Source organism: Strigops habroptila, chromosome 1, assembly GCF_004027225.2.
Source record: "Strigops habroptila isolate Jane chromosome 1, bStrHab1.2.pri, whole genome shotgun sequence".
NCBI classification, from domain to species: Eukaryota; Metazoa; Chordata; class Aves; order Psittaciformes; family Psittacidae; genus Strigops; species Strigops habroptila.
The window spans coordinates 144,034,856-144,048,680 of NC_044277.2; the positions used below are offsets into that span (position 1 = coordinate 144,034,856).

The 13,825-nt window shown below is 40.8% G+C and overlaps 1 protein-coding gene across 4 annotated transcripts in view; it reads left to right on the top strand.

Moving 5' to 3' along the window:
* The window catches only part of CPNE4 (copine 4), a 258,007-nt gene extending 246,459 nt beyond the window's left edge, over positions 1-11,548 (top strand). For all 4 annotated transcript variants that reach the window (XM_030491563.1, XM_030491588.1, XM_030491570.2 and 1 more), the window contains 3 exons: positions 3,400-3,533; positions 5,727-5,963; positions 10,952-11,548. In XM_030491563.1, coding sequence (XP_030347423.1) covers positions 3,400-3,533; positions 5,727-5,963; positions 10,952-11,083 — 503 coding nt within the window. In that variant the 3' untranslated portion in view covers positions 11,084-11,548. The remainder of the gene's footprint in view (positions 1-3,399; positions 3,534-5,726; positions 5,964-10,951) is intronic.
* Positions 11,549-13,825: the final 2,277 nt, after the last annotated feature.

Sequence of the window (13,825 nt, forward strand, 5' to 3'; positions counted from 1 at the left end):
AGTCGAAATTACATTTATGCATCTACAAGTGCCTGTATAGCTTGTGAGCCAGCCTGAAGTTGAGATGTTAGTCACACTGAAGACATGGGGATGAGGTGGGGAAGCAAAACAGACCTCAGCATTTTGTCTGGACCATCACATTTTAAAATGTGTTAGCTTGCCTGCTTCTGGACACAGACAGCCTGACCTGTTTAAAACATCTCAGTTAACAATGGTTGGCATTAGGTGATATGTAATGTTCAAATACAGCTTTGTTTCCAGGTCTAAATGCAGGACATTTAGACTGCGTACTTCAGAGAAAAGCACTAGTAGTCCATGCAAAGAATGCTGCTTTTATCCTCCCTTTGCTGTCTCTTTTGAGTCCAAGGCTAATTCTTTTATCACACTGACATTGTTCTGTAATGGTTTGTATTGAATGAAAAGGCTTTCACATCTCTGTAGCAGGTTAGAGGTTGGACAGACAAACTCTCTGCAAGTAAACAACTTTCTATCCAGACCATACTATGTATGCAGAATAGAATGTAAGAATGGAAATGAGAGGAGGTTAAAAAAAAAGGAAGGAGCTGCTCTATGAGTCTTACCTTGGCTTATGTCACTTACTGAACTTTACTCGGTTCTTTGCAGAAGACTTAGTTATCTGATAAATGATGGGTTAACTTAACTAAATGTTAAGTTTTAGGGCTAAGAAGACATAAAAAGCTGGCTGTAGTGTGAAAGGCCGGGGAAGAAATTTTGCAGCAGTGCACATGCATGTGTGAGATATAAAAAGCACTTCTTTGTCCTGTGTGATACCTTTTAAAATAATACCCATCTGGATGAAAGCAAGAAAAGAATACGTACCAGAAAACATGTTTCCTTATCTTCTGCAGCTTGCTCATCACGTGCCTGTCTTGGATGCTTGATGAGTTCCTATCACCAATCATTCTGTGATGTTTTCTAGATGCTCTCACTGTATTAGGTGACACAGGGAGCAGTAACACCAGCGTGTCATGTGGAGAGAGAATGCAAGCGTGAGATGGAGATAAAGTGCTTAGTGACCAAACTATTTTTCCTTGTAATATTTAGCATACTTGCCACAAAACAAAGGAAAATTGCTACAGAGTGTCTTGCCTTAAACCAGGAAACCGGGTTGGATAGAAAGTACATATCTAATTTGCTTTTGCGGAATGAAATCCCTTTCTTTGTGGAAGCAGTGAGCTTTCACTGGCACAAGGAGTGTGAAGCATCCCTCTACATTGAGTAAGAACTGTGTATAGAATCATAGGATCATTTAGGTTGGAAAAGACCTTTAAAATCAACCATCTAAATCATCTCAACTGCCAAGTCCAGCACTAAACCAGTGTCCCTAAGTGCCACATCAACAGGTCTTTTAAATACCCCCAGGGATGGTGACTCAACCACTGCCATGGGCAGCCTGTTCCAATACCTGACAAATTTTTTTGTCAAATTTTTTCAGTGAAAAAATTGTTCCTAATCTCCAGTCTAAACCTTCCCTGGCACAGCTTGAGGCTGTTGCCTCTTGTTCTATCACTTATTACTTTGATGAAGATGACTGGAATTCACAGAATACAGATAGCCTCACCTTTCCTCCCCTGGTACAATTTCCATTCTTAAAAATTGTAGTATTTATACCCTTATATTTAGTATATTTGTAGTATATTATATTAATAGTTTTATACTTAAGATTTGGTCTTTATTATCTGCAAAAGAAAGTGACAACCTTTAATCAGGACAAATGCTTCTACACATGCGTGCATTTTACATGCATCTTACACCCACCTATATATATATATATACTGTATTTCATCAGAGCTGTACAAAGTGGATTCCAGTTAAATGTAGAGTTGAAGGAATTCAGAGAAAAGTAACCTACAAATTAAACCACTCACATAACCTTTTGGATTTGGATATATAAGGACAGTAGATATTTCTAAAAGATACCAATCTGAGAAAGCAAACAAGAAATTGCTTTTAGAACATGTTTGTTTCTAAGATGAAAGCAACCTTCTAACATGTACCACGCTAAATCTGTGTGGAATGCAGGGAGTGATTTTCATCTTATACTATTTCAATGCATAAGGAAAAAACTACAGTGTATCTTGTCATCATCTTGGGGAAGATTTATGAGGCCTTCATTCAAGATCAGTAGGTATACGTAATGAAATCCACAGCAGGTTTAAAATTGGGAGTTAATAACGTCTGTTTTGCAATATGTAATTTAGTCACTGGAATTACCAAGGGAAATTTTGTAACATTACTTTACATTTTAGCCTATGATAGCTATAATTGGAGCATGCTCCTTTGTCTGTGAGCACTGCAATGGAAGACTATGTTTGTAGCTACTTGCAAAGAGAGAAGACTGCGTTCTCCACCATTTTTTTTATAGAAGGTTCAGGTTTATTGTTGTAAAGCAATTACAGTTCCCTGTGATTTGTTAGTAACCAGTCTGCACCCGTATATCCTCTAAACTTGGTTGAGTAGCATCTCGAGTGAGCTATGCAAACTCAACCTGCCTTAGCCTCTTATAGAAGCTTTTCATTCTTCTGCATCCTTCATAAAGCTCTTCAGTCTGCGGCTTTCTTTCTAGCTTTAGACCTCTAATCCATTAGGTCTGGTAAGCTGAGAGTTCTGAATACAGAGGCAAACCTGCCTTACTTCAAGAAATCCTTCTCAGTGATTGAAAATACCAAATTCCATTCAGTGATCTGTCAAGTGTGTCAGCAGAAGTGTGTTCTCCCTGCTCTGGCTATATATCCTGGAATGAAAAAGCCCAAAATAGCTAGTTCTCCCATCAAAACTTCTTGCCTAAAGCTCATTTTTCTGTTGACTGCAAAGCATCCTGCTGCTTCTTCCAAGATTTCACAGCTTTTGGTCATAATCAAATTCAGCCTGTAAGCAATAATGCAAATTCACCCTGTGCTCTTTTCTTAGCAAAGGGGAGTCAGTCAGGAAAAGCTGTCTGAATTCCTTGACACCTCTAGGTTGTAAGTACAAAGGGCAGATTTGTTGGTAACTACCACAATAAGCAGAATTTAACTGAAGAGGAGGAGGGAAAAGTGTTGAAGTGTTTCTAATTTGTGCTACCCTTTTAGCATGAATCTCTAGCTGGTGATCAGGAAGTGATCACTTACACCTTAAACTGAGGAGGATGGAGGCTAGGGCACTGCAAGCTGATAGCTGAAAAGAAGACATTAAAAACTGCTGGGAAGGAGAAGCATGGTACAATGAATTATATATTACAAACTAGATTCAAGGCAGCTAAGGACAGCTTCTTGAAAATCACCTGAAGTTGTTAGTCCTTCCTAATTATGAGCCCACCTTTTATTTACATTTTAAACAAGCATCATCCTGGTGACGCACTCCACATTTATTTGCCTTTTGTGTGGCTTTTCATGCCAGGAATACAGGGTGTGGTGGAGGCGTATCAGAGCTGCCTTCCCAAGCTGCAGCTGTATGGACCCACAAACATCGCTCCCATCATCCAGAAGGTGGCAAAATCAGCATCAGAGGAGACCAACACCAAGGAGGCCTCGGTAAGGGCATAATGCTGTGTTCAGCTTTCTTCTTGTATTATGATGGATCTCTTGCAGGACATCCAAACAGTGCCCTTTCATGGATGTGAATCATGCCTTCAGAGTTTTCACTAATGGCTTTCACAGCTTGAGCCTGTGTCAGATGGAGCAGTGTATCTTGCCTTTATAGCTTCGATAGTCACAACTTCAAACTTTTCCCCACTGTTCTGTTTCCTGCTTTTAGAACTGTTTTACTGTAACACACCTAGTTCTTCTTCACTGTGGAAATATAAATGCCACCAAAAAGGTAACAAAACTTCAGGGACCAAGCCCTAAAAGTGTTGATCATGCAAAGAGAGGAGTTTAAATGATTCTGTAAACAGACTACCCAATTCCAGGTCTCTTGCAGAGGCTGTACTAAAACCCTTTTGTTCAACTAGGTGATTTTTCCAACCATTCCTTTGAAAACTGTATGCAGTTTTCAAACTTGCTATTGCCGATGTGGAGTATCATGTGCCTTTTAGAAAGCAGGAGACGAGTCTGTTAGCCTGCATCTCATACAACACCCATGACAGATTTCTTGGCTAAAAGATTTAAGCATAGATCATGTTTTAAATGTACGTCTTTGAAATGCATTAGGCTTCTTTTTCTCCTGCCTTCCAGACAGAATAGGAGAAAGGGAGAACAAGAGAACTGGTAGGAATAGGTGAGTGAGTAGGTCTGAAACATTTACAAGAGCAGTGCTGTGGGAGTAAAGGATATAAGAGAGAACTTGCATACTGCAGCATGGAAAATGCCTATGTATAGGAACACAATAAAGCTGTACATTGGCATGCATCTCATACCAGGCCTAGAGCTTTCCCTAAGCTTTCTTCATGTGCTGAGTCTTTTCTTATGTCCTATTAAGGCAGCAGTTCCCAAATATTTCTGTTCTTGAGTCTGGGCTTGTGATTGTCATTCCACTGCTGTTTCCAGGTTCTTGAGAGTATTTAGAGTCCAAGTCCTAAAATTGGAAATTGCTGTGTTTTCATTTCCATGCCCACCTAATGCTGAGGTGGCTCACTCTGTTCCCAGTGCTGCCTCTAAACTAGTTTGTCATGTTGAATAAGTTGTTTCATGTTTCTAAACCTAAACTTCCCCTCTTTCTGTTGGAAAAACAAATTAATTTATAGCAGTAGTCTTCAAGATAAAGTTTTCTCCCTGTACGTTTTGTTTTATTCATGGCAGGAGATGAACAGAACACTTAAGAGTTTATACAGCTGTGTGTATAATAAATGTTCATTATGTTAGGTGTGTTGGTATTGCTCATGCAGAGTGACCAAGTTCTATGAGCTGTTCATTTTTCCTATTAATGCACATTTGTTCAATGACTCCAGCTGCCTAACAATTCATAAAGAATCCATGGGAGAGTCACTCTTCCCCATTACCAAGTGAAGTACTAGCCCATGATCCCAGTTCAGTGGCCTTTGGAGTTTTGGCAAAGAAATTACAAGCTCACAGAATTGCTTGCTCTCCTTTAGAGAATGAGAAAACCTCTCTTCAGGGCTCTGCATTAAGTGATTGAAGATGGATATATTCCTCCCTGCACATGCCCTTGCTCTCCCCAGGGACCCCCATAACTGCCATAGTGTGGTGCTTATCCCACAGGCAGCAGTGGGTCAGCCTTCAGTTTGCAGATGCATGCACCTATCCCACTTGCCTGTTAGCAAAGCTTGTCTGCAGAGTGCTGTCATAACCTCCCTGGCAGCTCAGCTACAGGCTTGTAATGCTTTAACACCCCATTCCTCCCGGCCTCCCACTGGTTCCCAAAGGGAAAACAAATGCAGTCAGAAACTGACAGCGTAAGTGATAGTGCAGCAGATGGAAAACAGGGCTAGTGAGGATCTCTGGGTTATTCCAGACTTCCCAGCCAAAGTCCTGACTCTCCCGGGTCTAGCAGCTAGAAACCCCCTTTTCTACACTGTGAAGCCCTTGGCTCCCTCGAGCTCCTAGAAATTACCTGACCTAGAGCTAACCTCCAGAAGACAATAGATTAGTAGCTGAGGAGGTTTGGATGGGAAACACGCGTAGCCTTTGGGTCACTATAAAGGTTCTTTCCTATTTAAGAAAGTTCATGAGTGGCTTACCAGAAACACTGTTATACTGGAGCAGGGCAAGCAGCTTTGGAAGATGAACTAACGCTATATTTTTTCACTTCTTTCCCAACAACTTCAGCAATATTTCATCTTGCTGATTCTGACGGATGGCGTCATCACAGACATGGCTGACACCAGAGAGGCCATTGTCCATGCCTCTCACCTTCCCATGTCAGTCATCATCGTCGGGGTGGGGAACGCTGATTTTAGTGACATGCAGATGCTGGATGGTGATGATGGGATCCTGAGGTCTCCCAGGGGCGAGCCTGTGCTTCGAGACATTGTCCAGTTTGTGCCATTTAGGAACTTCAAACATGTAAGCTGACTTTTCCATCCACTCCACAGAAGGGTGAATGTATATAATATAGAGTGAACGATGCCTGGGGCAAGGCCTAATTTTGGATGGGCATGAAGTGTTTAATAAGTCTGTGGCGTTATTTTGTCAGAAATGGAGAGGAATACAGAATCAAACGTGCTCCATTAGTAAGATGTGGGTGGGAGGGAAGAGATGGGGCAGAATCCATGTGCTTCTTGTGGTACCAGTCATTGCTTCCACTTTCTCCCTGATTTTAGTTTCGGTGATCTCCGTGAATTATTTTTCCCGGTGTCTCTTTTTCATTCTCTTTGCATCTGTTCTATTAGGACTGCTGTATTCTGCTCTCCCTCCCTTCATTTCCACAGGCAGCTGAAATGGCTGTGAATTTGTACTCACAGTGTTCCCTAGGAGGCTGTTCCCTTGTTGAAATGTAGGTCCCCACGTTCTCAAAGGCAGGTCTATCCACCCACAGGGTTAGGGTTTTTCAGGGCCCTCTTCCTCCATATGGAGGCATGGAGTGGCCATTGTGTTCCTCAGCAATGCTTATCACATCCCTTTCCCTCTGTTCTTACATCTTTCTCTCCCTTCCTTCCCCTCATTCCTTCTGTTAGGTTTCAGTGGTTCTCCAGACTGGTTTTTTTTTTGCTCACCTCAGTGTCTAGGAAGGATATCCTCAGTATTTGATGGAAAATTTCTTTACCCCACAGTGTAACCGACTCATTCTCCTCATGAGATTGCTCTTTCCAATCCACTCCCATATGCTAGTGATCCTTAGATCTGGATATGTCACACAGAAGTTTTCAACTCTGGGTTGATTTTGGTCTGCATATGGGTTTGTAATGCTTACATTTCTTTAGTTTTTCCATGCTTTTTGTTACCACAGGAAATTTTTTTTCCCATTTGCTACTTCCAAAATACCTTCATTTTATTTTCCTCTTCTCAAGAGTTTTTCTCGCTTCAAAATACAATTTTGCCATATTTATATTGAATCTAGACTCACTTCTTACTTTTACAAACTCTACTGAAGAGTAAGAGAAACAAACTTGTTCCTCTTTTCCCTCTACCTTTATGTAACCAACGGATCCTCATAGAAGGTAGAATTCACGTTGTGCTATTAATTTGGTGACACCGTGCCAGATGGCTGCAGATTTGCCACTGAATTGTAGATACATGTATTTTTATGGTGACAGTGCCACTCAGTCCCCTATGTGCTGGAACAAAGCATGAGCACTGACCTGCTCATAACTTGTGATTCTCCTTCATCAGATAATCACAAGTGCATAGTGATGCACTGTAGTGTATTGCTAAAGTGTCAAGAGGTGAGTTAGTTATGGGCTAGTGCTAGACCTACTTTCAATTAGTTGAAAACACGTTTTCTCCTCCTTTCTCTCAGTAGCAGAGATAATATAGATACAGCGATAGGTAATGTATTTGCTATATCAGAAAAGTCAATATCTCTTCTGCAACTTGATATTCAGTCTGTTTATTGAGATCTTTCAGCATTTCAACAAATGTCAGTGTAATGGATGAGTGTCCATAACAGTAGCCACTTCTGGTTGAAATTCTTTATTGCTATATCCCAAATAATATCTCTGAACAAAGCGACATTCACAGCTATCTTGCTTCCTTATCCTCAGCACAAAGACCATGCCTTTTGCATCAACTAGTGAAAGAATTTTTCATGAGAGAAATGAGTGTGATGTTTTGATTCAGATTTATTTTTCCTCACAAAGAAAGGCAGATTTAACACATTAGGAGATTTTTGTCTTATCAGTTTTGATTAAACACAAGAATTACCATAAATCAGCTTATTACATTCGACAGCTCTAAGTAAAGGATGTATTTGGTTAAAAATCACATCCTTTTTGTCAATGTACGTTGTGTTTAGTTCTTGATAAGAAGGATCTTTTTAGACTAGTTGTATAAGGTTTATAGGTTTTTCTGATAAATAAAGTGTTTCTGTATGCCTAAATCCATATTACCTCTCCTGCTGACAGAAAGAGGGGAGAAAAGGTTATTTGTGAGCAATTATTTTTTGTTTTGCTGGAACAGAAAACCAAAATTCATTTGGAGTCAACCCAAACAACATTTTTTTTCAGTGCTTCAATTCTCAGGACAGCCTGGAACTCAAAGTCTTATATGCACCCAAAGATAATCAAAAATAACCTATCCAAAAGCTGCCTCTGTGAGAATATTGAAAGGAGGGAGAAGGAAGTTGTAAAAATAACCTACAGAGTGAATCTCTTTTATTTTAGAAGTTTGACTTCAGAGAAGGTTCTGATCCTGCTCGGCACTCATACAAGCAGTTAACACATTTCAGTTAGTTACAATTATTCACATACCTAAAACCTCGTACCCACTTCAATGTTGTACTGGCTCAAGACCTACTGCAGGCAGAAAACTTTATTATAGGTGCTTAATCTGCTACATGATGTAGTGTATCAGGAATTTAAACCCATCCACCACCCCTTGTCCTATTGCTACAGTCCCTGATAAAGAGTCCCTCTGCAGCATCCTTGCAGCCCCCTTCAGACACTGGAAGCTGCTCTGAGGTCTCCACGCAGCTTCTCTTCTCCAGGCTGAACAGCCCCAATGTTCTCAGCCTGTCTTCATACGGGAGGTGCTCCAGCCCCTCATCATCCTCGTGGCCTCCTCTGGACTTGCTCCAACAGCTCCATGTCCTTCTTACGTTGAGGACACCAGCAGTGCACACAGTGCTGCAAGTGGGGTCTCACGAGAGCAGAGCAGAGGGGCAGGATCCCCTCCCTCGACCTGCTGCTCACGCTGCTTTTGATGCAGCCCAGCACACAGGGGGTTTCCGGGCTCCAGCACACACTGAAGCGGCTCATGTTCACTTTCTCATCAACAAACACCCCCAAGTCCTTCTCCGCAGGCTGCTCTGAATCACAATGAAGCAGATGACACAGGCAGATGAGTACTGGCCCCATGTTCAGTTAGGTGACCTACACATGATCCACAGAAGCTGATGGCAAGTGCTCCAGCCCAGCCTTTCTAAAGCTAGAGCAGGGTGAAGGTTCCTGATTGCTTAGGGCTTGTGTGTGCAGCGATGGCCCAGGACTTTTCCCCACTCCCTGTTTTCACCCTTTATGTAGGGTTGCTGGTAAGATGTCACAGGGGCAGGCTAAGGTATACACAGCTTTGGCTCACTACAAAGGGGATTAAAAAAAACCCCAGTAATTCTCAATAGCAACATAGAAATCAGCTGATTTCAGTGAAAACAGGTTTAGAGAAGAATGGGGCAACTGTGGAAAACCATGGATTTCACTTTGAAGGATTAAAATAAATGGGTTCTGGTACTGTGTAACACCTGAGAACAGTCACTGCGCTATCACACAAAGTATGGGCTCTGCTTTGCCAGTTTGTTCATACAGAAATGTTCCAGCCTTTTTTTGCCTGCACAAATACTTGTGTATAAATGTCACAGTAGGGAAGTAGCAGTTCATTTTATTCATTACTAATCACATGTGTGACTCAAAATATCAAAATAGTTTTGTTTCTGGTTTTACTAGCATTATCTATGTATTTGTAGTATTGTCATGTTTGATACTGAAATGTATAGTAGCCCAGGGGCTTTCTGCACCCCGGATTAGCTTGCCTATGGATAATTTACCAGTTACATCCTATGAAAGCCTAATTTTAAGATTGGAAAGATAAGGATCTCACCCCATGAAATAGAATAGGGCAATAAACAGTCAATACAACTACTTTGTGAGATGGTAGTTTTGAAACCTGGCTGACAGTGAGAACTGAAGTGTACACCAACGTGGGAAAAAGTACTTGGTTTGTAGAAGAAATGTGACCCAGCCACGAGCTGAGTTCCTGTGCATCATCTGAGCTGCAGTGTGTGATCCATGTGTACTCTAGCTGGAGAGAAACACATTGGTTTATAGCTCTCAAACTGATGTTTAAGCATTAGCATTTTTACTGCATTTTTGGGGTGAGCTTACAGGGAACACAGTCAGGCAGGTTGGCTCCAGGGGGCTTGGAATCAGCTCTACCCAAATACTTAGAAACAAGCAAATCCAAAACATGGGGCAAGAGGATGGAGAACAGGAGTCCAGTTTTGTCACTGCTGAATTCAGGAGCTGAGGAAAATCCCTGCAGCACATGCAGGTAACAGTTGCCTATAAAACATCCACAGGCCCTGCTGCTTAAAATGAAGCATTGTCTGGGGGTGAGGCAGCCACTGTGTGTTATCTGTGGAGAACATGGTTTCTCATTGCCTCCTCAATGCCTGGGGCAAAAGCCAGTGGCCATCTCTATATCCATCTCTACATTTTGGGGTCATCAGTTCTTAAGTCTGGTTGACACCCACCATTTATGCATTGGAAGAGCTTTAAAGCCTTCACAAAGCCTAGGATTTAAGCTTTCTCATGCCCATGGTTTAATTCCAATGAAACCAAAATAGTTTTTATTGAATTAGAAACTTCCCCAGCCATTAAAACACTTTTCTAGAAGAGCAAAATGGTGATGAAGGTCTCCCTTCTACAGTGATATACATTCATATTCAACCCAAAGCTCTGCAGCATTACTGCCCCTATGGCACGGGGGTTGGAACTAGATGATCTTAAAGTTCTTTCCAACCTTAACTATTCTATGATTCTATTCTATGGTTACTCGCAAAGTACTGATGAATGAAGGCTTTGCAGCCCTTTTCAGTGCAATAGGGTTCTTTCCCAGACTGCAGAGAAGTTCAGTTACCCTGAACTTACAATAGTCCAGATGGAGCTGAAAAACATGAAAAGCACTTTGGACTTTAGCGGACTTTCAGGCAGCTACAGCTCCATGCCCAAACTGACTCAGAAAATGAGTTTACAGCAGTAGTGTCACTCACTTTGAGTCTTTTTTGCCTTCTGGTTTTGTACAGTACTTCCTACCTTGATCTCATGGTACCAATGCCTCTAAACCCCATGGCACTTCCAGCAGAGAGGCAGGTTAACGCTTGTGTTTTCTACCATTTCCTGCAGGCATCCCCAGCTGCTCTAGCAAAAAGCGTTTTGGCTGAAGTTCCAAACCAAGTCGTGGACTATTACAATGGCAAAGGGATAAAACCCAAATGTATGTCAGAGTACGAGTCTTCCAGGACACTAGCTCCATGAACCTGCCTGCACTCTTTTACAAAACGAACAACAGAAAAATGCTACTGTCTACAACTACTGTACTTAAAAATGAAACAAAAACAAACAAAAATAGCACGTTTTGGTGATTTTTAACTAAAATAACCTTTTTTTTTGCATGTGTAGCCTAAAGGCTTAAATCTGTGAAGCAGCTGTATTGTTGAAAACTTTTTATGAGGAAAACAATCCAGACAAAACCAGTGAACTCTTTACATTACAGCATGTCGCCTTGAAATAAAAGTTATCCGGTATCTGTTTTTTATACAGGTTTGTTGAAATTTTGCTAAATTTCTTATCTTTACACTGTAAAGCATTTTGAAATATTTATTGAGAGTCGAGAGCCAAAATGTCTTTGGTTTAATCTGCTATGAACCGAGAGATTTTTCCAAATGGCAGATGCATGAACTGTATTTTGCATGTTTAAAATAAAAACAACACAGTTTTGCAGTTGTCTTTATTTCTCTCTCTGCCACAAGGCTGCCTGCTTTCAACTGACGTATTCCAAGAGAAGGGTAATAAAGTGTTTCAAGAGATAACTAGCCTGAAGCATGGGCATTTCTAATGTTGTAACATGGGCACCCGAACATGCTCACTCAGTCTGTGGCCTGAATAGTAATTCACACATCCACCTGTTATAAAGGGTTCAGACCATAGCTGTAAACAGATCTGGCTTGGAGGGCATGATCCATCAGGATTGCATGTCTTAAAATATGCCTATTTAAGCCAAACGATCTGGCTGGCTTTCGAGTGGGTTGTATTTTGGCTACCCAAATTTATAAAACATAATGGTCATGAATTCTTATTTTGTTTCATTTCTGCTTTTTCATCTCACACATAACATCCAACTTTGCGTGACACGCTTTGTGCCCACCAGTGATTTGTAACTTCACGCGCACACATATCGCTTGTGTGTGAGAGAAAAAATGGCTTTGTACCAAAAGAATATTGAAGCCACCTTTGTTTTAACAAAAAAAGAGGACACACAAGAACAGATTGGCAGTGGGTTGATCTTTCCATTGAAATATTTAGATATATAAATGAAGATATTAGATCATTTTTATTCTTAGTGTTCAAATCCTGGCTTCTTCATTTGCTAAAAGACGATAGTGAAAGATGTGACTTGTTAGAAGTTAAGGATAAAATCTGACCAATAATAATTTGTGTGGGATTGTCCAAAGGGCACAGCTTTGGACAAGTTGTGCTCCCACAACATTCTTATTGCTAGTTCCAGAAGCAGCTGTTTTGAGCCAGTGCTGCATATTTTGGAAAATCTCCCCTGTAAGCAAGGGGGTTTGTTTTAGAAATATGTATTTTTAAATGAGTTTGCAGTTAATGTAGAACTCCAGCTCCCTGATTCTCCCGTAGAAGTAAATTCCATGGAATCAGCTTTGATTGACGATTTTGTTCCATAAAATGAAGGCAATGGGATAGCCAAGATGCATGGGGCTGTCTCCCCAGCACATTCAGTTCTGCTCCATCTATAGATCCTTGCAGTGCAATCATTCATGCTTGCTAGTAAAGATTCCTTCAGCTGAGCGGATATAGAACAGCAGCCAGTATTACTTGGTCACAGGTATATAAACTGTCTGAAGATGTCCTGAGTGATAGATCTCAAATCCACATTTCCATTTAATGGCTGACACTTCATTCGAGAGCTTACCCTGGCAGGCTGCACATCGCCCCCTCTGTGGATGTATTTCAGCTGGAAGCTACTGAGATTTTCTTTTATATATCATACACCACTCTGTCAACATATCTTAATTCTTACGTACAGTATCTCTAGTTTCTTATCCCCCTTTTCCCTCTTTTTCCTTTCATTCCCTGTTCTCAGAAGGAGCATTTTCTAGCTGTTAAAGCGCATGACTGAAAAATTAATGACTCCATGTTCTTTGCTCCTCTGGTATCATATTTTGTAATCTTGCCCAAGTTGTTTAACTTCTCCACACCTCGGATTCCTCATCCATAAAATGCAGGTAACTGCCATGTATTCATAAATATCTCACAATGGTACTGGGGGACTTCAATATTTGAAAAGTGATTTGAGATCCTCAAAGGCATTATGGTGTTCTTGCCACGTAAAGAATATTACTTTACCCTGGGGCATGGATTTAGGAGTGTTAGGTACAGCTAAGGAGGGATTAAGCCTTTTCTTTATTACTTGCCAGATTGAAAGAAAGTAAAAGAAAGCTTTCAGCAAGAAAACCTGGGAATCAAATACATTGTTTTTCTGGTACATATGATCTTTGGCTAAGCTGATTTTTGAAGTGTTTATGGTTACGTAAAATTGGGCAGTTAAAGCTCTTCATTAGCAGAAGTGTACTTCTATAATGTAGCGTAACAAAAAAATGCAGAGATGAATAGGTTATTGTATGCTGAGCTATATAAATCACCAGTCATTTTCATGCATGTAGGTGGTCTATATAAAAGTCTCAAGAATCACAGTTTCTGCAGAGCTTTCTGTTTACTTCACACAATCCAGATGATAAATGTTGTCGACTTAAAACCAAATCATTACTACGGGTAACATAGATCAGCAATTCTCTAGCAGCCCTCAAGGTATTTGAAAAGACACCTCCATGATATTGAAAAATCAGTTGGAAATCTCCTTCGATCTATACAGATCCCAGCACGCAAAACAAACACGTAATAGTGTGGTGAGCTGGTGTAGGGAAACACACCAAAGACAAAACTAGCCATATGGTAAAGGCTGTCTAATAAGGCTCT